The sequence below is a fragment of the Emydura macquarii genome, unplaced genomic scaffold, assembly GCF_026122565.2.
Source record: "Emydura macquarii macquarii isolate MOO-44397 ecotype Brisbane River unplaced genomic scaffold, CSIRO-AGI_Emac_v2 contig_1790, whole genome shotgun sequence".
NCBI lineage: Eukaryota > Metazoa > Chordata > Testudines > Chelidae > Emydura > Emydura macquarii.
Window position 1 is genome coordinate 26,917,725 of NW_027131927.1, and position 24,347 is coordinate 26,942,071.

At 39.9% G+C, this 24,347-nt stretch overlaps 1 protein-coding gene across 2 annotated transcripts in view; it reads left to right on the top strand.

Moving 5' to 3' along the window:
• GRID2 (glutamate ionotropic receptor delta type subunit 2) overlaps positions 1 to 24,347 on the top strand; it is a 963,383-nt gene that overhangs the window by 173,127 nt on the left and 765,909 nt on the right. For both annotated transcript variants that reach the window (XM_067557183.1, XM_067557186.1), the window contains exon 2: positions 12,495 to 12,650. In XM_067557183.1, the coding sequence (XP_067413284.1) occupies positions 12,495 to 12,650 (156 nt within the window). The remainder of the gene's footprint in view (positions 1 to 12,494; positions 12,651 to 24,347) is intronic.

Sequence of the window (24,347 nt, forward strand, 5' to 3'; positions counted from 1 at the left end):
GGGACAGCTGTTTCTCTCTCTCTTTCTCTCTGTTTCTATAACAATTTTTGTATTACAGATCTATTATACGTTACATCCAGGAAACTGCTCTTTAGCTGAACCTGACTGCATTTCACTTACTTGCACTGAGACTCTGGGAAATGTACAGTAAAGAAATATACTCTTCAGATGACAGCATTATCATTTTAAAAGTACTTTAAATTACTGGAGAGCTGTGGGGTCATTTTAAAAACAAATTGTGAAGACAGATAACATTGGAGTGTCTCTGAGGGGAAAAGCCTTTTTGTCAGATTTGGGACTTTGTGGTGAATGGTGTTGAAGAAATGAAATCTGTTCAATTCATATACTATTTCTTACAGCATATTCTGGATGCAAACACTATTACAAAATTATTGGAAGAAACCATTGAAAAGTTGGCAGCTTGGGCTATGCATGCCTCTGTGTTTCTGTAATTTCACAGGGAGATGGAGCACCCGTGGAATGAAAAGCAGGGCTCTTTTTTCTGCTTTTGCAATTTTTATGAATGTTAAAGAAAGAGGGCAGGATATGAGGTTTAAAGAATGTGGGATTGTGTGCTATTTATGTACCTATACTGTGGTCCATCCATCACCTCGGTATCCAAGCACTCAGGGTTGATCTAAAGTCTATTGAAATCAATGAGAATCCATTGACTTTAAAAGGGTTCTAGGTCAGGTTTTTAGAGCAGGATTAGATGCTGTGATGGTAAAAATGGCTGCATTTGGTTTACTGTTATGGTTGGTAACACCAGTGCTGAAAGACAAATAGGGAATTTCCTAGTGGAAACAAGGCCAGCAATACATATCATAGAGATGGTTGTCTTTTCCTTGACTGGGCTGATGGCTATGATTTTAAACTTTATAGAAACTTCAGTTTTTACTACTGTGCAGTATAGTTTTATGTAACTGTGTAAGCATCCAGGATTTTTAATCACGTTTGTCAAAAAACTGCTGGAAATACCCTTTTTGTGCTAAAAGAGGGGGAGAATATTCATCTAGACAGCTTTCGCTAATTTTTCCAGTAGAGGAAATTAGCATTCACCTGTATATGCATATCAATGGGAGAGAGGAAGGGAAACCAACTGATTTATTTCTGTATTAATTTTCTGTATACAATTTGTGTACATTCAGTATGTTCAGATTTGGGTACCGTGTGTGTGTGTGTGTGTGTGAGAGAGAGATGATAGTACATACTTGTATGTAGATTTAACATTTTTAAGAATATATGAACATATTGAATATTTTTGCGTTTTGTAAAATTCTGAGTAGAGAGTAAGTGGCCCCAGGATTCTAATTTATGAATCTCCTGAAAATTCAGTAACTCTTAGTGAGGCTGTGAGTTTGATGCAAACATTAGTTTATTATGGGAAATGAAAACCAGTTAGTGTGTTAAGTTAAACTGGACTGGAAAATACATTATATAGAACAATCCTGCCTTAGTAGATAGATGGACTACATGATTATTAGCTTCAAATTCTATGGTTCTCCCATTACCATTCAAAGTGAGTGTGAGTGTGTGTGTGTTCATGTGCTGAATGCCTCTGTCTCCAGCCGAATAAAAAGCTGCTCTTACAAAAGCCATTTTAAGTAAAGGATTAATTGCAGAGTCCGCTTTAGCATTTTTAGGTAGGTGTGCAAAACAGTTTTTCACCCCTCTTTCTCTGCCCCCCAAAATTGGTTCCTGTCCATAATGATCACACTTGCTTAGGATCAGTTTACAGCAGTTTACATTTTCAAGGTTATATTTGCAAGAAAAAGAGCTAGAAATATCCTTTAAAAATAATCAAAAAAATCCCCACCACAACAATCTGAGATTTTCCTTTTCATTTCTAGAATCCGCAGACGAGTGTCCTTTATTCATTTAATAGTGTGAAATCTACTTATATTTAAGAGACCCGTTAATATTGTATATACTTTAGCAGTAACTGCTATTCTGGTAAATGTTACAAAATGGTGTTAAATCATCCAGTTGGCACTCAAGCATCAAGACTTGTACTTCAGCACTGTGAGGCAGGTTGCAATGGCACTTTTAAATTATTAATATAATTGCAACTTCAAGACTCTGCCATAATTTAAGATACAGTAGCAAGTAAAGCAAAACAATAAGAGAAACCATCTATTCTGATGTTTGGGTTTCTTTCCTATTTTAGAAAGAGCAGGCATAACTCCATTTCCCATTAATGAGTGTTAAGCACGTCCTGTATTGAATGGAAGAAGAGACTCATGCCTCACCTCATAATCTTTTTGATGCTACAAAGCTAGAGTAATTATATATAGTGTGTGTACACAAAATTAACATCTCTAATATATTTGTGATCTCAATGAAGCTTAGTTGGTAAGGAAGAAATGTTCTTGCAGTTGTTGTCATGAGGTAATGATTCAACAAATCCCCCCACCCCTTCCACTCTCAACCAGTAATCCAGATGATATCATAATGCATGGTTCCACTATCAGAAGTGAATTCTCTGCTTAATGAAGGAGAGCTAATAACGGATGACATTATGTAGACTGAGATGTTTAATGCCCATTTACTTCAGTCTTCACTAAAAAGGTCAATGTGATCAGATAGTCAACACATTTAATATTAATGACAAGGTGGAAGAAATGCAAGCCAAAATAGGGAAAACAGGTTATAGAATGTTTAGATAAATTTGATACGTGCAAGTTGACAGGGCCTGATGATCACCACAGGGTATGTAACAAACTCACTGAAGCAATCTTGGCATTGTTAGCAGTTATCTTTGAGATCTCATGGAGGACAGGTGAGGTCTCCGAGGACAGGAGAAGGGCAAACATAGTACCTATTGTTTAAAAAAGGGGAACAAAGAGGACCCAGGGTATTATAGATCGGTCAGCCCAACTTTAATACCTGGAAAGATATTGGAACAAATTATTAAACAATCAATTTGTAAGCACTTAAGCTATGTCTTCACTGATGGCGGCAAATTCGCCGCTGTCAGATCGACATATCTGGATCGACTGAGTGGTCAGTGAAGACCCTCTCAGTCAATCCAGAAAGCAACATATTAAGACCACCTTCTCAAGTGGCACAGTGCAGTGAAGACGGCGCGCAGAACAGAAGCACAGAAGTCGATGGGAGTTACTCAAGTTTTTTGCGTAGTTTGCATAACTCCAGTCGAATGCTGCGGAATCTCTGAGGTAAGTGAAGACAAGCCCTTAGAGGAGAACAGGGTTATAAGTCGGGTTCTACCAAACTTGTGCCCATGAAAATCACGTCATGGTCCGTGAAATCTGGTCTCCCCTCTGAAAACTGGTTTCTGGCCAGCCAGCTCTGAAGGAAGAGAGAAGAGCGGTGGCTGCTGGCTGGTTGCCCAGCTCTGAAGGCTGCACCACTTGCAGCAGCAGTGCAGAAGTGAGGTTAGCAATTCTATGACCCCTCTACAATATGCTTGCGACCCCTTTTTGGGCCAAGGCCCCCACTTGGTGAAATGGTGTGGAGAAATCACACATTTGTCTAACACATCTGCAAAATTTGCTATTTATGCTGTGACTAACCCATGAAAAATGTGTGATTTCTCCATGATTTAAGTAGACCCCTATTTATAAGGAATAGCCGGCATGAAATTATTGAGAACAAATTATGCCAGACCAACCTAATTTTGTTCCACAGGGTTATTAGCCTAGTGGATGTGGAGGAACCAGTAGAAGTAACATATCTTGATTTTAGTAAGACTTCTGACATAGTCCAATATGAAATTCTTAAAAGCAAACTAAATAAATGTGGCCTAGATAAAATTACTGTAAGGTGTGTGCACAACTGGCTGAAAGACTGTACTCAGAATAGTTATCAGTGGCTAGCTGTCACACTGGGAGGGTATATCTAGTGGGGTCTTGCAGGGGTAAGTCCTGCATCCAGTACTAGTCACTATTTTCATTAATGACTTTAATAATAGAATGGAGAGCACGTTTATAAAATGTGCAGATGACACCCAGCTGGGAGGGGCTATGAGCAGTTTTGGAGGAGAGGAGTAGAATTCAAAATGACCTTGATAAATTGGAAAAGTGGTCTGAAGGCAGGAATAATCAAATGCACAACTATAAAATGGGGAATAGCTGACTAGGTGATGGTATTGCTGAAGAGGATTTGGGGGTTAGAGTGGATCACAAATTGAATATGTTGTCAATGTGATGCAGTTGTGAAATAGACTATCATCATTCTGGGGGATATTAAGGAGAATGTTGCATGTAAGACACCAGAGGCAATTGTCCTGCTTTACTCTGCAATGGTCAGGCCTCAGCTGGAGCACTGTCTCATTCTGGACACCACACTTTTTAAGAAAAAAGTGGACAAATTGGAGAGAGTCCAGAGGAGAGCAACAATAACAACAGGTTTAGAAAACCTGACCTATGAGAGTTAACACACACAAAAACAAACTGCGCATATTTTGTCTTGAGCAAAGAAGATGGACTGGGGGGTTGACTTGATAAGTCTTCACATATGTTAGGTGCTGTTTATAAAGAGGACGGGGATCAATTGTTCCCCATATCCATTGAAGGTAGGACAAAACGTAATGGGCTTAATCTGCAGGAAAGGAGATTTTAAGTTACCTTTTTATTTATAAGCTCATTTTAACCACTGGGAATAGGCTTCCACTGGAGGTTGTGGAATCCCTGTCATTGGAAATTTTTAACAGATTAGACTAACACCTGTCAGGATGGGTCTAGGTTTACTTGGTCCTACTTCAGTGAAGGAGGCTGGACTTGATGACTTCTCAAAGTCCCTTCCAGCCTTACATTTCTATGAATCAATGATTCTGTGTTTGTCCTATGAGATGTTGTAGCACTCCAAGTAGGTGCTAATAAAGGGTGATGAAATATTATAATGGATTAATCCTGCTTATAAAGCAATTTATAAGCAGGTTATTAATGCACATCATAAGGCTACTTCTTACTATGTTCCTTTGCAGTAACATTAATAACACTGAGCAGGTTTATTATCATTACAGTATCTTTCTATATGGGACGTTAATGTGGTAATAATGTCTACCAAACCAGCCATTTTTAACACCTAAATCCCAATTTGATAGTTATGGACATAATAGAAAAAGGAAAGGCTACCAGGTCATTTATTATGTAATGCCATTACCATTCAAATGGTAAAATATAACTAGATTACTAATAAAGAAATGTATATGTAACAATACCTACAATGTCTTTATTTTCATGCTGTGAAAGGCAAGCAGCCTATACACTGTATTGTTTATGTATAATGAAAATTGTCCCAAAGCATCGTCATATGTTCAGGTCAACCTCAGAATCCATAATCATCATTAGTGTTATGTTTTGTGAATTGCATTGCCAGGTTTTCTATTGCTCTGCACCTTTTGTAGTCAATTAAACCAGGGCAAAAGTAAATGCAGCATATATGTAGATTGCTGCTGGTTCGATTTATTAGCATTTTACACCAATTCTGCACTTGTGTTAATGATTGCACAGGTGCAGGGCAGTGGAGAATCAGACCTTATCTATATAGATGAGGCTTTGCCTAGAAGCACCTTTTTTATGCATTTAATTAATGTTAAAACAAACTGCTCTGTAAAAATGTCTAGATAGCAGGTTTATTTTTAGTATACTATTCTGCAGTAAATCCTCTCTAAGTAAATACAATTCAAATAAGACTCCATTCCTCTTTCTCTCTCCCCATCCAAGCCCTTCATCCAAAAAGAGACTAGCAAATTCTGGCCTTTTTTGCAATGAGGTTAGTGAACCTGAACTGAAGAATGTGGCGATAGATTCTTTCATTGTGTTAGACAAGCTAGAAAAAGATGGTGGCTCAAAACTGAAGAACAATTAGCATTTGACCAGAAATGCCTGTTCATATGATCTGGAAATGAATTAGAAAGTGGAAAGTGTTCATGTATGTGTTTGATGTGCATGCTCTTGCAAGAATGTGTGTAAATAAAGGGGAGGATCAGACTTGTATCTGATCTATAAAATCTCTTGACAGGCTAGTCACCTTTCCAAGTGTGAGCATAATTCTTATGGATGCTAGCATGTATACACAATGCAGTGATAGAATTAAAGAGAAGAATCCACTTGTGGCTAGTAGCATTTCAAATGGTAAAGTTAGAAGATAATTTATAAATTATGAAGAGCTGTGCAGATCTCTACTGCCTATTGTGACCAATGAATTGACCTTACACAATCTCTAACCTTAATAAAACTAAGGTTTCTCAGAAGACAAGGCAAAGTCAATCACTTTGATATGAAAGTGTCATCCTCCTGTGTTGAAGCTTATGTTTTGGTGCATGAGGAATTTAATCCTTTATTGCTTTATAATTAATGAGTTTGACATACAGTACCTGCAGCATCAGCTCTTATTGCATGTAAATCCATTCAGGAAGGCTTACAACGTAACAAGCTGAGTCTTTATTTTCTTTGTCAACCTGTCAAGCCACTTTAATACTGCCAAGGAAGGATAGCAGACTCTAGAACAAAATGTAATGGAGTGGAACATCTACTTGTAGTCAAATCATTTTATGACAAATAACAGACTTTGGAAACAGGCATGTCTATATGGTTGTTTTACTCCACCTTGCTTCACAAGCAGAATGCAGCGACTTTGCTTGCTCTTTTTAGTGCTTTTTATTTTTTACTTTGTTTTATTTTAGTCTTTGCCTGTAGCATTTTGACACATTGAAAAGCCAATAAATTATCCCTTCACTTCCTTGAAATATTTAAAATTAGACTGGAGAAAAGCACAGGAAGACGCATGACAGGACAATACTTTACTGGCAGAGATCAATTAGATGATCTGATGTAATAGATCATTTTAAATGTCTTACCATTTCTGGGCCATAATTTGCCCTCACATCCGTGTAACTTCACTCAAAACAGTGAGTTACCTAGGCGTAATGAGGGTAGAATTTTACCCTGTGGTTTATGATATGCCTTAGACATTGAGCAGAGGTAATTTGTGTTATGGTCAGAGCAGATGGCGACACACTGTTCATCGTTCAGCAAAGTCTTTAATCACGTGCCTTATTTTAAGTCTTGACTTCAGTAAGACTTCACATGCTCAAAGTTAGGCTTGTGCTTAAATAACTTGTGGATTCAGGACTTAGATAAGTGTGATGTCGTGGTGGGTGTCTGTTACAGACCACCAGACCAGGAGGATGAGGTAGATGAGGCTTTCTTTACTCAACTGGGGAAAGTTTCCAGTTCACAGGGCCTGATTCTCATGGGAGACTTCAATCACCCTGACATCTGCTGGAAGAGCAATACAGCAGAGCACAAACAATCCAGGAAGTTTTTGGAGAGTGTCGCTGACAATTTCCTGGTGCAAGTGCTGGAGCAACCAACTAGGGGCCGTGCTTCTCTTGACCTGCTGCTCACAAACAGGGAAGATTTGGTAGGGGAAGTAGAAGTGGGTGGCAACCTAGGCAGCAGTGACCATGAGATGGTCGAGTTCAGGATCCTGATGAAAGGAAGAAAGGGGAACAGCAGGATACGGACCATGGACTTCAGAAAAGCGGACTTTGATTCCCTCAGGGAACTGATGGGCAGGATTCCCTGGGAGGCTAATATGAGGGGGAAAGGAACCCAAGAGAGCTGGCTGTATTTTAAGGAGACCTTATTGAGGGCACAAGAGCAAACCATCCCGATGTGCAGAAAGAATAGCAAATATGGTAGGCGTCCAGCTTGGCTTAACAAAGAAGTCTTTGGCGAACTTAAACGCAAAAAAGAAGCTTACAAGAAGTGGAAGCTTGGTCAGATGACTAGGGAGGATTATATAAACACTGCTCGAACGTGCAGGAATGAAATGAGGAAGGCCAAAGCACAATTGGAGTTGCAGCTAGCAAGGGACGTGAAGGGGAACAAAAAGGGTTTCTACAGGCATGTTGCCAACAAGAGGAAGATTCGGGAAAGTGTAGGCCCCTTAAAGAAAGAGGGAGGCGACCTAGTGACGGAGGATGTGGAGAAAGCTGAGGTACTCAATGCCTTTTTTGCCTCTGTCTTCACAGACAAGATCAGCTCCCAGACTGCTGTACTGGGTGGCACAGAATGGGAAGGAGGCAAACATCCCGCAGTGCTGAAGGAACAGGTTCAAGACTATTTAGAAGGATTGGACATTCACAAGTCCATGGGGCCGGATGCAATGCACCCGAGGGTGCTGAGGGAGTTGGCTGAGGTGATTTCAGAGCCATTGGCTATTATCTTTGAAAGCTCGTGGCAACAGGGGAGGTCCCTGAGGACTGGAAAAAAGCAAATATAGTGCCCATCTTCAAAAAAGGGAGGAAAGAGGATCCGGGGAACTACAGACCGGTCAGCCTCACCTCAATCCCTGGAAAGATCATGGAGCAGGTCCTTAAGGAATCCATTTTAAGGCACTTGGAAGAGAGGAAGGTGATCAGGAACAGTCAACACGGATTCACCAAGGGAAAGTCATGCCTGACCAACCTGATTGCTTTCTATGATGAGGTGACTGGCTCTGTGGATGTGGGGAAGGCGGTGGATGTGATATACCTTGACTTTAGCAAAGCTTTTGATACGGTTTCTCACAGTATTCTTATCAGCAAGTTAAAGAAGTATGGGTTGGATGAATGGACTATAAAATGGATAGTGAACTGGCTAGAGCATAGGGCTCAACGAGTAGTGATCAATGGCTCCATGTCTAGCTGGCAGTCGGTCACAAGTGGAGTTCCCCAGGGGTCGGTCCTGGGGCCGGTTTTGTTCAACATCTTTATTAATGATCTGGAGGATGGGGTAGATTGCACCCTCAGCAAGTTTGCGGACGACACTAAGCTGGGGGGAGTGGTAGATACCCTGCAAGGTAGGGATAGGATACAGAGTGACCTAAACAAACTGGAGGATTGGGCCAAAAGAAATCTAATGAGGTTCAACAAGGACAAGTGCAGAGTCCTCCACTTAGGAAGGAAGAATCCCATGCACAGCTATAGACTGGGGACCGACGAGCTGGGCAGCAGCTCTGCAGAAAAGGACCTGGGGGTAACGGTGGATAAAAAGCTGGATATGAGTCAGCAGTGTGCCCTGGTTGTCAAGAAGGCTAATGGAATATTGGGCTGCATTAGGAGGGGCATTGCCAGCAGGTCACGGGAAGTGATTATTCCCCTCTATTTGGCATTGGTGAGGCCGCATTTAGAATACTGTGTCCAGTTTTGGGCCCCCCACTACAAAAAAGATGTGGACAATTTGGAGAGAGTGCAGCGGAGGGCAACCAAAATGATTAGGGGGCTGGAGCACAGGATTTATGAGGAGAGGCTGAGGGAACTGGGCTTGTTTAGTCTGCAAAAGAGAAGAGTGAGGGGGGATTTGATAGCGGCTTTTAACTACCTGAAAGGGGGTTCTAGGGAGGATGGGGCTAGGCTGTTCTCGGTGGTGGCAGATGACAGAACAAGGAGCAACGGTCTCAAGTTGCAGGGGGAGGTCTAGGTTGGACATTAGGAAAAAGTTTTTTACTAGGAGGGTGGTGAAGCATTGGAATGGGTTACCTAGGGAGGTGGTGGAATCTCCATCCTTACAGGTTTTTAAGCTGAGGCTTGACAAAGCCCTGGTTGGGATGATATAGCTGAGGTTAGTCCTGCTTTGAGCAGGGGGTTGGACTAGATGACCTCCTGAGGTCCCTTCCAACTCTAATATTCTATGATTCTATGTGGAAAACCATTCCATTCTGCAGCTTTTTAATCCTTCATTTAATTGAGTGCATAGGCCCCAGTAAAAAGGGGAACTATTCTAATGAGAGGGAAGGCAGACTAGGGCAAGACCTTTGAGGTGATGTGCAAGTGGAATGCCAACAACCACTTCCTCCCTGGGGGAGCAGCTTCACCCAATTTGCCAACTGGAACTTCATCCACAGGGCCTGGCTCAATTGTCTATCGCCGAACGGAGTCATCCGTCATGGGAATCAGCCATATTTTCTGCACTGCATGTTCTATGTCTTGTGTAGCTGCAAGCCCCATTCCAGAGCCTGGCAGTTTGCCACAATGCCATCCAAGATCACTTAGTCAAAGCTATCCTGCAACCTGTGGGGAAGGTTACCGTGAACTCTGCTATCCCGGGAACAGAGAGTCAACTGTGACTGGACATAGTCATTACTAACGAAGAACAGAAGAAGATCCTCATAGTGGACATCAGAGTTTCCTTTTGAGAACAGGACCCCAGCCCTCTGTGATGCCAAAGCTTGAAAGGTGGAGAAATACACCCATCTGGCCAATGCCTTGAGAGCTGGGGAGTACAAGGTTCAAACACACATGCTGATTGTTGGAGCCCTGGATGCATGGGATCCCAGCAATGAGCAAGTGTTGTGGGAATGCGGAATTAGTCAGCACTATGCTCTACTGATGCGGTGACTCATGGTATCTTCTTAGAACATATCACCGGACATCAGCAATAGCAGCAGCAATGAGCTAGAATGTCATTGAGAAGCGAAGTCGGGAAAGTAACTGAAATACTTCTCTGATGGATTGTATTTACTGAGGGACAACCTATCCTAAATTCTCAATTACTGATGGACAATCTACACTCATTGCTATATTTGCTTTCCACAAGCTACTCCTAGTATAATTTTTTCTGAGTGATGTATCCAAATACTTGGATGATAATATTTAAACTGTATCATTAAATTTATTAACCTTAATTTTGTACTATATATATATTTTATAACTTTTTAAAACTTTGTACTTTGGATAATTTAAGTATTATACCCAGATGTATATAAACTCTTTTTTATCCTGTCTATTAGATCATTTTAACATTAGCTTGAATAAACATTGGGTCATAGTTTCCATCTCTTTAGCTCTCTGTGTGAGGCAGAAGAATGACACACCTTTGCTTTAAGTAATAATACATGAGAGGCCTGGTCTACACTATAAAATTAGGTCAACATAAGTCAGCTTATGTCGACCTAACTAAGCATCTACAGTAAAATGTAGCTCCCACTAATGTAACTTGCCCACTACACTGATTTAACAATTCCACCTGAGGTGAAGGATGCAGATGGTGAGAGTTTCAGAAGGGAAATCTTAATTCAGATTGTGTGAAGAGATGATGCTGGTGCTAAATGAGTGGTGCTGAAAGGGAAATAGGTGCTGGCTGTTAGTGAAAAGAAATGTGGTAAATAACGTCTGAGGTTTATATATTTGAAAGTGTCTGATATAGATATAACTGAAGTTTTTAAACATCAGCTATAGTTGGATTGGTTGGCTCCAGGAGCTGATACTAGGAGGTGGAAGTTTTTTCACCTCTTCTGTGCTGACTGAGTTTATCTTAAGCCAATAGTAACTAGAGTTCCTATCATCTTTTACCGTGTGTATCCAAAAACCCAGATGGTACTACTTGGGTCTGTTTGTTGGTGGCGTTAGCAGAAAGAAAAGACTGAATAAACCTGGAAACTCAAGAGCTCTCTTACGGACTAAGATCTTTGAAGGATTCCCTTTATATGTTTATATGTTGATGGAAAACTTGCATTTTAGCATGACAAAGCCTGCTTGATCACACCGCTCTGAGGCCTCTGAATGGAATCAGTGGAATCTACCATTGTGATTTGAACCATGTACAGTCAACTGGATTCATAGAAAAAACATACAATAGATGGACAGCATTCAGAATTGGAATCATGATGCCAAAAATGAAGAGCACAGTATAAAACAATTGATAAACCCTTAGATTACCCTTGAAGAGGATGCTTAGTTTGATAAATATCCCTGAAAAATTGTTTGCAGAATCATTAAAAGTGAACCAAAGGGCTTTTATCCTGCCAAGTCTCCTGAATTTAATGGTTCTTTTTTTTTTAGGCTAGTTTTGACTGTTTCAAGGGAAAGATAGAACTCTGTAGTCATCTTCTGTTAGATTGGACATTATTTTCAATCTCTTGATTAAAATGTAACTAATACGTTAACTTTAAGGATCGGATCCTTGGTTGTGTTAATGGGTGTAACTATTTTACAAATCCAACAGAAAGTGAAGCTAGGATGATTTACACCAACTGAAGATCTGTTTCCTTATGCTCATTGTCCTGGCTAACCCATTTTCACAAAGGATTTTCACAGCATGCTCAGAAGTGCTGTTACAATTCTATGCATATTCTCACTAGTCAACCTTGATTATATAAACTTTAAATTCATTAATTGTCACTGGGATAAGATGTAAAACTGACATCTTGGCCAGTTGTGATCATTAAATATATTCTATGATAATTTTTACAAGAGCAGATGGTCTTACTTTCCTGGGCAAATTCCAGTATGGGTAGTTTATATTATGCCTATTTAAATTCCCCCAGTTTCTCTAGTTGGCTTCAGTGTTTTTCTTTATTTTCTCTCCTAAATTTATTTTGTTCTGTTGCTATGTGTTGTTAAATGGTTACATTAGAACCCTGCAATTATTTATCTTACAGGTGGCTGCACTATTTTAGTGGTTGAAGGGATGCCTTTAAATTATAAAACATGTCAAGTCAGGAAGAAAGGGGAATGTTGAGGAATATTTCCATTTTTTTTCCAGGGGCAATTTTTGATGAATCTGCCAAAAAGGATGAGGAGGTGTTTCGTATGGCAGTTGCTGACCTCAACCAGAATGATGAAATCTTACAGACCGAGAAAATCACGTGTTCTGTGACATTTGTGGATGGCAACAACCCATTTCAGGCAGTTCAAGAAGGTAGGATTAGTAATATTTTCTGGTTTTGTTTCTATGAAGACACAAAAGCCTATGCACAAAGTGCCTTCATAGTCAATTGTAAGTATGTCAGCTTCCTGCTTTTATCCAGAATTTATGGGATGCTGGTATTTCTGTGTTGGGTGCTTTTCTTTTTTAAAAGGACTGATGTTGTACAATAGCACTGCATGGAAATTCACTTTGAATAGGAATAATACTGATATGGTTTGTTATGGAATATGAATGAATATGAATATGGACTATGAAAAACACACTGTGATATGAAGCAATAAATCTTCCTTAGAGTCAAGAGAAGGTAGAGAGGAGTCTGGCACAATCTGTCTACATATCTCCTTTTGAATTGTGCTATATGCTTTCAGGATACAGCCAAGCAGAAGCTTCTTCTTTCATGAGCTCTTAATACTGCCCGTTATTTCACTTAAATATTTGTACCTACTCAGTAACAAACATAAGTTGTTTTGCTTGAAGCTTTATAGACTAACGTTACCTGTTTTATACAAGGATTTGAAGATCACCTTAAGTCAAGAAAGTAACGTGTATCAAATATAATTATCACCTTCTGCCATTCTTTGTTGATCCCATATGCACAAATAAAAGACTTGTTGGTAGCAAGCTAAGATGACACCAATAGGTGGTACTGGAACTCAATATTTTCAAGTCTTTTTGAACAGGGATAATAAATCATTGGTGTGACAGAATATGTTGTCTGATAAGGCAACAATGTAAAGATCTTATAAATATAAATGTATATTTCATGAGCATTTATCTTGTTTCTTGCTCTGACATAAGAAATAACTCGTTCTTAAGATGCAGAGCACAAGTTTATCATAAAAATACTCTTAATTGTATAATTAAAAACAGTTTATTTAGTAAATACACCTTTCTGCATATTATATTTACATTATTGCAGACGCTAGGAAAAATACAATTTTATAGTACAAGTGTAAATGTAAGTTACCACAAATTTTTTTTGTTTAGAAGACAGAAATTATTGTATGTCGATTTTCTATATTCCTGTTAGATTCTATGTAGTTATACTGGACATATATGGTATTTGCATATACAGTAGTTAATTTGCCAACAATAATCTACTACTGATACTGCTTCTATTTAAAATCAATGGCAAAATTCCCATTGATTTCAATGGAATAAGATCAAGATCATGTCAGTAAAAGATTAGTGATATTTATGTGGTATTTTTCACTAGCAACTTCACTAAAATTCAGCAATTGAGCATTTTACTATGTTTTGCAGGGAGTGGTCAGAACCCATGTAGGAAGTAGCATTAGGATTTAATGTTTTGAACAAAACTGAACTATTTGATTTTGAAAATAGTGTAGATTAATTTCTGAAAAAAAGCTGAAATTAAAACGGAAGATAGTAGGTGCATTCAAAAACCAAGGAAAGCATGAGGGACACAGCTTTTTCCAAGTCACTATTGTATTTGCATTATCAGCATGTAAACTGTGCTGTAATTGATTCAGGATGGATACAATTAGTTGATGATGCTCACTTACATCTAGCAATGAACACCATCAACCATAACATCAGGATGACAGAGATTTTATGGTAATATTTTTAAGCTCTGTGACTGTTGAGAAGCTTAATAAACTCTTTATATGTAAAAAATGAAAGCTTGAATGCCTAAAAGTGGAATGTGTCAAAATAAACAGTTAATTACTTATGCTTTGGTGATGAATTGCTCACCTTTTTGTACAGCAATTCTTTCACTCTTTGAAAGTGTTTGTTTTTAAATTTGAAATCTGAATGGAGTAGATGTGACAGAAGTGAACTGAGAAATGAAATAAGCTTTAAGTAATCATGTGGGTGGCATAATGTCTATAACATTGAGATCACACTCAGGAAAATATTTGCTAATAAGAAACCTATTTTCTGTAAATCTGTGATTGAAAGCAGCCAAACAGAAAAATCTATTCTGCTAAAAGAGCCTAATTTATCTGTAACTGTCTGACTTAAACTGCCCTGTATTTTGTTTTTGAGGTATGGCAACTGGGAGGGGGGGGAAAGGGTTTTTCTGGTTGCTGGTTTTTTGTAGATCTGTGAACTTGTCTCAAGTCCCATTTTTTCAGTGTCAGTTTTATTAGAAAAACTCTTGAGCTACGACTCTACAGTTGTTTTTTTAACTCAAGGTTAAATCATATTGAATAATTGATGTATCTCTAGTTAACTGGCTTTAATTGCACATAATCACTTCACTAAAGGCTTTCCCATATAGGAGACATCTACTCTGCACCTAATCCATCTGACTTTCCCCTACCCACATAAACATGCCTTTCTCTCTCTCTTTCCCCCCCTCCCTCTGTTAATAAAAATTTCTTCCACCATTCCCCGTGTGTGGATAGGATCTCTTGTCACATCTTTCCTGAGTGTTTCTTTGAAGAAAGTCTGAGACCATGCTGAGAGTAAAAACTACACAGATGTATCCACATGAGTTTTTATATATATAAATATATCAAGTCCAGAATGCTGTATATACTGTGTTTACACTACTGCTGTATCCCGCTTCTAAAAACCACAGTAGAGCTGCACAAAACTCAATGGCTTCAGTGCATATGGGATTTGGACTTTGTGGGCTTGGCTTTTCCCTCCATTCCACCAGTTTTACATTAATGTGATTTCATTTTAGTTAATAAACTAACGCTGATGTGAATCTGGTGTAACAGAGGTGGGGATCTGGTCTTCTGCATTTTCTGGTTTTAAATGAACCCCGAAATTCAAAGTGACATTAAACTGAATTCCCTGAGGCTTGCCTAGCTTTGGTTGATGAGAAACTTTCTCATACTTTTAACCTCTTTGAGTTAGACTGTAAAAACTACAAGGCCTATAGCCTTTCTAGCCATGTTCTGTAAATTGCCCTATATGTTTATAACGCTATCTTCATAATGATTATCAACTGGCTTTGTTTTGCTCAAAACATGGCCTTAGTTCACAGAATAGTGAATATTAGCAAACTGTTGTAGATTTGGGGTTTGGAATAAAACAATACCAGCTTAATGCTCTGACAAAACAAGACACTCACACGAAAATTGACAAATGTCTCTCGCTATTCTATGACCTATTGCTGGACAGCATGTAATATTTCTAATTAGCATGACACTCATAACCAATGTGCACATCAGCTCTAAGATATTTTATATCTAGTTTCATAAGCAAAGCTTATTTATTTCAGACTCTATGCTTATTCTGTACCCAATGGTCATCCTTTGGCTATGCTTTCATATATTATGGTGCCCTGTATCTTAGGGTGTCTCATTAATAGTCCGGATGTAGGCAATGAAACTGTACTGCAAAACTGAGCGGTTTTATCCCAGATGAACTGTGAATCAGTTGCCTATAATACCAATAGAGGTGCCTTCAAGTACAATACTCATGTATTACAGATCACTGAAATATGAAATGAAATTGATTTTATTAAAATTAAGAAAATGTTCTCTCTTTGACACAAATTCTAATGGAGAGGCCCACCGGTTACAATGGATCATGTCGGTGCAGGCAGCCCCACGGTATGACTCAGACTCTGTATGTAAAACTATAATGATAGGAATGCTTATTCAAACTGCAGCCTGACTAAACATCTGCAAGTGTGTCATCATAATGTTTGTTCTAGATATACGGTTCTGACGAACATAACATTGGTGCATTGTTATTTTGTGTCTATTTTGTACAAGCAGCAGACAGTAGTCATTCACTCAAATGTGCATTGTACAAGATCATGCAAACTTATCTGGGGTCCTAGCTGGGGTGTCTGTTATAGAAACAAGTGCAAATGCCCACTGTTCTCTCGATGCCACTGTTGGTATTCATTATCTTCCTCCGTGCCTGGCTTCTTACTGATTGGGGTCATGACTGACTGTTTTCTAATGTCCCTTGTATCTTACATGTTGTCCCTGAATCCTGTTTGGGGACTTAAGTTTATTCACTTTTAGGGGAAATTCTGTCAGTCTCTACTCCTGGAGTCTCCTGCTTGTGAACCACAAATGGGAGTTCAGAAATGATTGCCCACCAAGCTTCTCCACCTGCAGAAAAAGTGGGTGAGGTTGGCACCCTTGGAAGATCTCCCGGGATCCCCGAAAAGTAGAGTTGGTTAAAATTCTTTCACTGGAGTGATTTTTTTCTGCCAAAAAATGCCCTTTTTGCAAAAAGAAAACTTTGAGGCACAGTTTGTTCCCCTCCACAAATGAAACGACAAAACACACCACTACCACTACCCTGATTTTTCCATTGGGAAAATTGAAATGATGGCTCCTTGTCTGCCAGCTTGGAAAGCTTTTGTCAATTTCACTTTCAGCCAGTGAAACTGACAAAAGCTTTTCTGGGAGTTGCCAGTTGTTTGTGTGTTTGCTATGTTGTCCCAATTTGGGTGAAAATGTTGCGCAAACCACACACTTTTTTCACAGAAGGTCATTTGCATATTTCAGCCAGCTTTACCAAAGAGGCCCTCTATCTACTCAGTAGTCCTGTTTGTCCCACTTTCCCTAGCGGTATAGTTTCCGCAGTGTCCATACTGTCATTCCCACTTGTACACTAGCAGTCACTGGGCAGGCTCTGCACGCATTCCTGTTCATTAGCATCTGGTTGGCTGGCTGAACAACAAGGCTCAGCAGAGCCCACTTCCAAACACCTGTGAAGTCCAAACCACTCAAAGCTCTAGCTGTAGCATTTGGATCTTTAATGCCATTTAAAAAAAAATCCAACTTTCCTGCTTTCACACTACCTTCCAAAAGTTCCAGTTCAGAAAGTAAATTTCAGTGTACAGAGTTTTCCTGGTTTTTACGTACCTGAAAGTGTTCTTCAGAGTCTTACTTGTGACTAAGCATCATAGACTGTTATTAGTGTGAGGAACCAGCCTGATGAAACTCACCATTTCTTATGTTCTCTAATTCTTATTTTTTCCACTCTCAAAGTTTAATACCATTTAAGAGTGAGAAGCCTGCTGACAGCAGTGGAGAAGCTCCTGTTGTCTTCCATGTGCTTTGAACCATGTCCGTAGGTCTGGATGCTTCACTTTTACACGCATTAGACATATTAGAGTAGCACATTGGATCTAGTTATTGAGCATTGAATAAGAGTGGCATAATCAGGCCCACAGTTAATGTCAAAGTAGTATATCTGAATGTATTTAGAAGCATCTGATGGATTTAAATAAAAGTTATATTTTAAGATGATGAAATAATATTGTGCTACCTACACATTTTACTCAAGCAACGTAACAGTTTGCATCACACATTTCTATGTGCTAAAACCCTTTCTGTATTGGTAAATTGCTAGCTTTTGTAAGCAAGATGGTATTCTTTTGTAAAATTGTATAGGAGTGTATAGGCTATTTCTTCTATAGGATATATAACAAACTGATGCATTGCTAGCAGGTTTGAACTATGATGTTTGAAATCCAATTTGACAAACATTAGTGATGCTAAAACCCCACGTGTGGATTTTGAAAATTAAACATTTTCCAGGTTAGTCACAGGAATGAATATGTGGACTCCAACTCAAGCCTTCATAATGTTTTTTGAAAGCTTGTTATGATCAGTGAAGTAAATAAGATATTGACTCATACCTAAATGGATTTCAGCTGTAGACTAGCAGAGGTTTATAGCGCAGCAATATATGTGAAGGTCACACAGAGGATTTTATTTTAGGAAGTTTTATGGTCAGAAATCATGGCTCGATGCATACATCTGCTCTGGCATTTTGGAGCTAGATGGAATGTAATAAGGTTGTCCTCTTTTGTGTTTCTTGGTTTATATCCACAAATTTCATGGACTGCTAAAACTTTTGTCAGTTGTATTGGGTGCTCAAGTTTCTTAGCTTTGCTGTTTATTAACTGGCGCATGTCCAGTTTGTTTTAAACCTTTATGGGATTGCATTTTTTCATCACCCTTCAATTTCATTCAAGGATTGCTTTCTTCTACAAAAATATTTATTTTGATGAAAAGTGATGTGTTAATATTGAAGAAAAAATCCACTTTCCATGCAGTTTTGAGCTTGAGAGGAAAAAAGCATTTGAATTTAAAAAAAACCCCAAACAAACAAAAAACAACCAAAAAAAAAAAACAAAAAAAAACCCCACCCCACCCTATTTCAAAGGCAGATGCTAATGGAAATATTTGCAATTGCTGATGGTCTGTGTGGTTGCAGTAATATTTCAGAATTTAGCTTATAGTTCCTGTCTTGGATTACTTACACCCTGTGCATAGGCATCAAATAAGGGGAGGTAGGCTGGCATTTCTTCTTCTCCCCAAATTTCAGCTGGTGCTACCATGGAACTCCCTCTATTCTTTCAGTCTGGTTTCAGTATTGCCAAATCCAGATCATTCACACATTGTCAGGCCCCCCAAAATCATGAGATATTAAAAATCATTTATATTTTGGTTGTTTTTAATTTGTCTTATGAGCCCATAGGGTTTATGTTTTCAAGTTTTTCTCCAACCATGAAAGCTAGAAACTTACTTTTCTTAAAATGAAAGTTAAGATCCTCACATAATTAGAGGACTCCAAGAGCTGGGGCTTTAAGAAAAATCAAATATTGCGAAACTCATGATAAAATAATGAGAGTTGGCAAAATTGTGGCTTAGTGGGAAGGGTGACCATTACTTTTCCATGCGGAAACTGAAGCACACTGTAAACCAATAAAGGTTGATCAAATTTTACTCTGAAAATGGCCTCTCACAACTGTGGTGATGGTTGTAGGACTCAAGAGTCTCAGCTCTCTCCTGATTTCCTTGAACCTGTAAATTTTTAGCTTGGGTGTTCACCTCTAGCTTCCATTTTTATTTATAGTTCTATTTTCTTTATTTACAACACTAGAGATGGCTTTTAAATTTTTCATTTCCAATTCATAGTTTCATTATCTTTAGTTACAGTTTACAAGGTTTTTTTTGAGGAGTTTGTGGCAGCTTTTTACTTATACTGGTCTTAGTGCATCTATTTTATCTCTATCTTAAGCTTTTAAAGGTGCATAAAGTAAAATCTTTATGGCTGTCCCATTCCATTAAAAGTGCTTTTTCCTGAGCTTATATTCATGTAACACAATAAAAAAAAAAAGGAACTAACCGTGGACACTCCCATTAATAAATCCCATACCTGATCTGAAAATCTTGTCAGAAGGATGTTGATGCTGCTGGGGGCTATATCCCTGGAACAGTCTTTTTAAACGGTTCACCAGGGCTTTGGTCCAACCAAAGAAACACCTCAGTGCATAACGGAACCTGACTTTGGGATCTTTAGTTTTCATTGTGTGGATATTCATGTATAGCGTGACCATATTTCCCACAGGGATAATGGGACTTTGCATGGAGCTTGCCTAAGCTCATCTGAGCCTCGCCCCCACGTGGGGCTGGCCCGAGCCATCTGGTGTTGTTGCTCACCCAAGCCTCACTGTGCAGGGCTGGAGCTTCTCCCCCTTCCACCTGAATGTTCCTCTGCACTCAATCTTTTTGGCAAAACTTTCAGTTTGGACTAAAGTGTCCAAAGTTTTGCCAAAAAAGTCTGGATATCCAGAACAAAGCTTAAAGAGGGGACTGTCCCAGCCAAAACGGGACATATGGTTTCCCTAGCAGACACAGTCAAAATGTATCACTTATAAAATATTGCATCTCTTTGCTCTGATATGAAGAGCATGCAGCTGCCTGGGAAACAATACTAGTTACTCCAGAAACCCCTTCTTAGAGTCTCAATGGGCCTGGAAACTAAGAAAGCCATGGGACAATTGCATTCTGCAACAATAATTACAATCTATCACAATGCTAAAGTGGTGTAGGTCTTGAAAGAAGCTAGAATGGCTAGCATTGGGGAAACCTCACAAAAATGTCATAGAATCATAGAATATTGGAGTTGGAAGGGACCTCAGGAGGTCATCTAGTCCAACCCCTGCTCAAAGCAGGACTAACCTCAGCTATGTCAACAAGTGTGAGTTTGCTTTGTGCAGCACTTCTACTTTTTTGCAATTCAGTCTTGCCCTTACTTGTCCATAACTTTGAAATATCCAAAGAAATTGTTTTAAATGGGTGTGAAAAATTTCTAAAATTTAGCTCAACATTAATTTTTATGGCAATGTTTGAAACTAGCCCTTCATCCCCTCCCGACACCCAAATAGAGGTCAGCAATTTTTACACAGCCTCCTTCCCCAGACGGTAGCCTTACTTTTAAAATACATCTCAATATGAAACAGGCTAATAGTCTCTGCAGTAGACTTCAGATGAGCATTTTTAGAAGATGGTTTTAAACAAAAGCTGTCCTGGAATCAGGATTATTTTTAAAACAATTGTGGTGGTCTCCTAAGATGGAATGTGGAAAGCATCTTTCAAATACAGATTCTCATGCAAGCAACTACTTTTGCTTCATGTACAGCAGTGCCCAAACTTTTCTGAACCCAGATCATCTCTGACTTTACAAAGTCGTCATTTCATTTACACTTAAGTGCTCAAGAAACATTTTCACATATTACATGGCGCAGTTTAATTTACTGTTACATATTAGTAATAGTTTTAAGAGTGCTTGTAGCAAGGCGCTGTGGCCTTCCTCGGAGCCTGGGACCAAGGAAGGGTTGCTCTGCCCCCAGTGGACAGAACCAGCCCCTGCAGGCCCAGCCACCCGGAAGCAGATGGGTGGAGCCAGTCTTAGGGCTGGCAGTATAAAAGACAGGTCCAGCAGCTCTGTGGGGAGACGGTTGCCGCAGGAGGCAGACGTGTCTTCACGAAGGCTGCAGCCTAGGCCTTGTCCAGCCCCATGGCTGGGTGGCAGAGACGCCCGGCCGACCGGAGCCTCCAACCCTGGCTGGATCTGCCCGGCCCGAGTGACTGGAGGGGGCTGCCCAACCCTGTGGACCGAGTAGGGTCACCCAGCCCGGAGAACTGGAGAGGACCCCCGGACCCGTTGACTGGGAAGGGCCGCCGGACCCTCCTAGCTGGGAAAATCTAACCCGGTCCACTGGATGGGAAAAACCCCCGGAGGCTGGTCCTGACCTGGAAGAGCTGCCTGGCGTGGAGTACCCACGAGCATGGACTGGCCCTACCAGACCGGAGGAACCCCTGGGACCCTGCGACCTGGAGGAGTTACCCCTCAATGACGATCCTCAGGTATTCCCGGACCTGCCGTCAGTCGACAGCAAGGGATTCACCAAACGCCGGCTCACCATCTCCCCACGCGACCCCGAGGGGGACACGTGGATGCAGGTGCCCCGGTATTGGGTGGGAGGAAGTGGTCCAGGGGCGGCCATAGTCAATGGCTGAGTCTGGAGCGAAACCCCTCCGTCAGCGTGTTGCAGCGGAGGGGTTTGGTTACTCAGTGGCAAATTCCTTTGCCACTGATAGGGCCCTGGGCTGGGACACAGTGGAGACGGGTGGGCCTGCGTCTCCCTCCCCACTTCCCTAGCCACCCCAGGTGAATGTACTCCCCCTTACTACTACTAATGGTGGAGCCACTGTTGCTTGCCCACCCTGCCTGAGGGCTGGGGCAATAGACTGCATAAACAGCCCGCCTGTGGGAAGACCGGGGCTATAGACTCCTAAACCAGCTGCTAATTCCCCTCAGCAGAGGCGCTGTGCCTTCCTCGGAGCCTGGGACCGAGAAAGGGTCGCGACATCTCAGCCAAACCGTGCCGACCGCTTCTACAGTTCTGTACAAATTGAAGCACACTTAAGTAATATTACTCTCTTTAAATATTTAAGGCATCTATGCCAGAAAGCTTTTGGGTACCTTAGCAAACATAAATCTAGAGATTTAGCAAATGCGGATTTAGACAATACTCCTTGAGTTCCTCCAAGGTGATCTCTTCAAATAAATGAGCATACCAACCAGATTGTTCTTGTGTTTTTCTTGAAGTACTCTCTGCAGAAATCATAAGTCAATCATAACTATCAATCGCCAGTGAATCAGTGATGTGTATACTACATTGGCTTAACAATTTACTAGTTGGCATCACCCTCTTGGCAGCTACCAACCAATTAGGCAATGTATTCAATGATCATACTCTCGTGTTTTGGTTGGAACCTGTTAGATCAAACTAATGTTCTTGTTGGGAGTTAGTTCATATTAAGTTCTCTTTATTTAGGGGACAGTCTTTCACTTTTGCAAATATACCCAACTGTCTAGATACAAATGTGCATATGACTGAACCTACCCATGTATGTATACATGATGTGTATGTTAAATCTATCACACGTGCATGCACAAACACTAATATGTGTGTACACACTTCTGATCAAGTCAGATATGTTTGTTTTTGCTACTTCCTCTCTCCTTTCTTGTAGCCCCAGCCATTTATTTGTTTTGTCCACCTGTTTGTTTTTTGTTATTCTTTGGAGTAGGCAATGTATATTTGTAAGGTACCTACCACACTGGGGTGCTGATGTCTGTTTAGGACAGTCATAACTCTTTTGAGATGAAGCCTGTAGTGAATTATGAATGGCATTCCCTTAGGTGTGGAAATTAATTGTATTTTAGCCATGTTCCCTATTAAGTAGGCCTTTTATACTATACCATACCAGATACATTTTTACTAAATATCAATTTTTGAAAGAATTACCTGAGTGAGAGAGAGCTGTTGGAAGGACACATTTGAAAAGGAGGCAGTGTTTTATAAAAAATTCTAATATCAGAAGTCCCCAACCTTTCACATTATTTTTAAAGCAATTTCTGCTATGTACGTCCAATGTTAATTCTATAGCTTATGTCAGTGTGACTTTAGCTTTTGTGATTACTACACCATTTTAAACATTTTCTTTTCCTTAAAGAAATAAAATAATTTTTGCAATGTTGGTTTTGTAGTAGAAAATAGTATTGTGGAAGACTGAATGACCTTGTTGGTTAAGGTTACTGAGCACAACACGAAGTTGTGGTAGGAACTGTATACCCCAATGAAAAATAGAATCTGCACACAATTCCTCTTGGTGCTTAGTCAGCAACCGTGAGACATTTGAAGTAAATTATGAATCTACGTCCTTCTTTAAATAGCTAATGTAAACTAATCTCCTAAATCTCCTTCAGGAATGTACAGTGTGATTACAAATTCCACCAGTTGCATCCATTTTGGGCAACTAATTTAACTACTTTGTACACCCTTGAATCACTAATTAGATGCCCGTAGGTGGATACCAAAATTTACAGAACAATGTATCTAAACTGCATGTATTCCTGCTTTCAGGGCTTCTTGTCCATTCAGTAGAGGGCAAATATGCCTTTTTGTAATTGTTTAAAATTTATTTCAAATATTTTAAAAGGCTTTTGCCCATTAAGACACCTATTCAGGAGTGCAAGTAAATTAACTTTTCAGCATGTGCGTAAGTCCCATTGACTTTGTGAATAGCCACAAAACGTGTGCAGAATCTGTGCTGCTGACACATGAGACCGTTTAGTTATTTGGGTCTTTATGTAATGGCATGAGCGCACCTGCATATTTGAATGGGACTTAATTATGTGCTTAAAGGCTTTTTTCTGAATCAAGACCTTAAGGTATATCTGCACTGCATCTGAGAGGTTTAATAATTCCCAGAGCAGGTGGCATGGGTGGCTGCTTGAGCTAGTCATCAGAGTACAATTCCATCCAGTCCCTGGATCCATGCCCAGGCAGCTAGCTGCTATTTTAGTATGCTATCGGGCAGAGCTAGCTCGTGTACATCTACCTGTGCTGGGATTTACACCTACCAGCCAAAGTGTAGA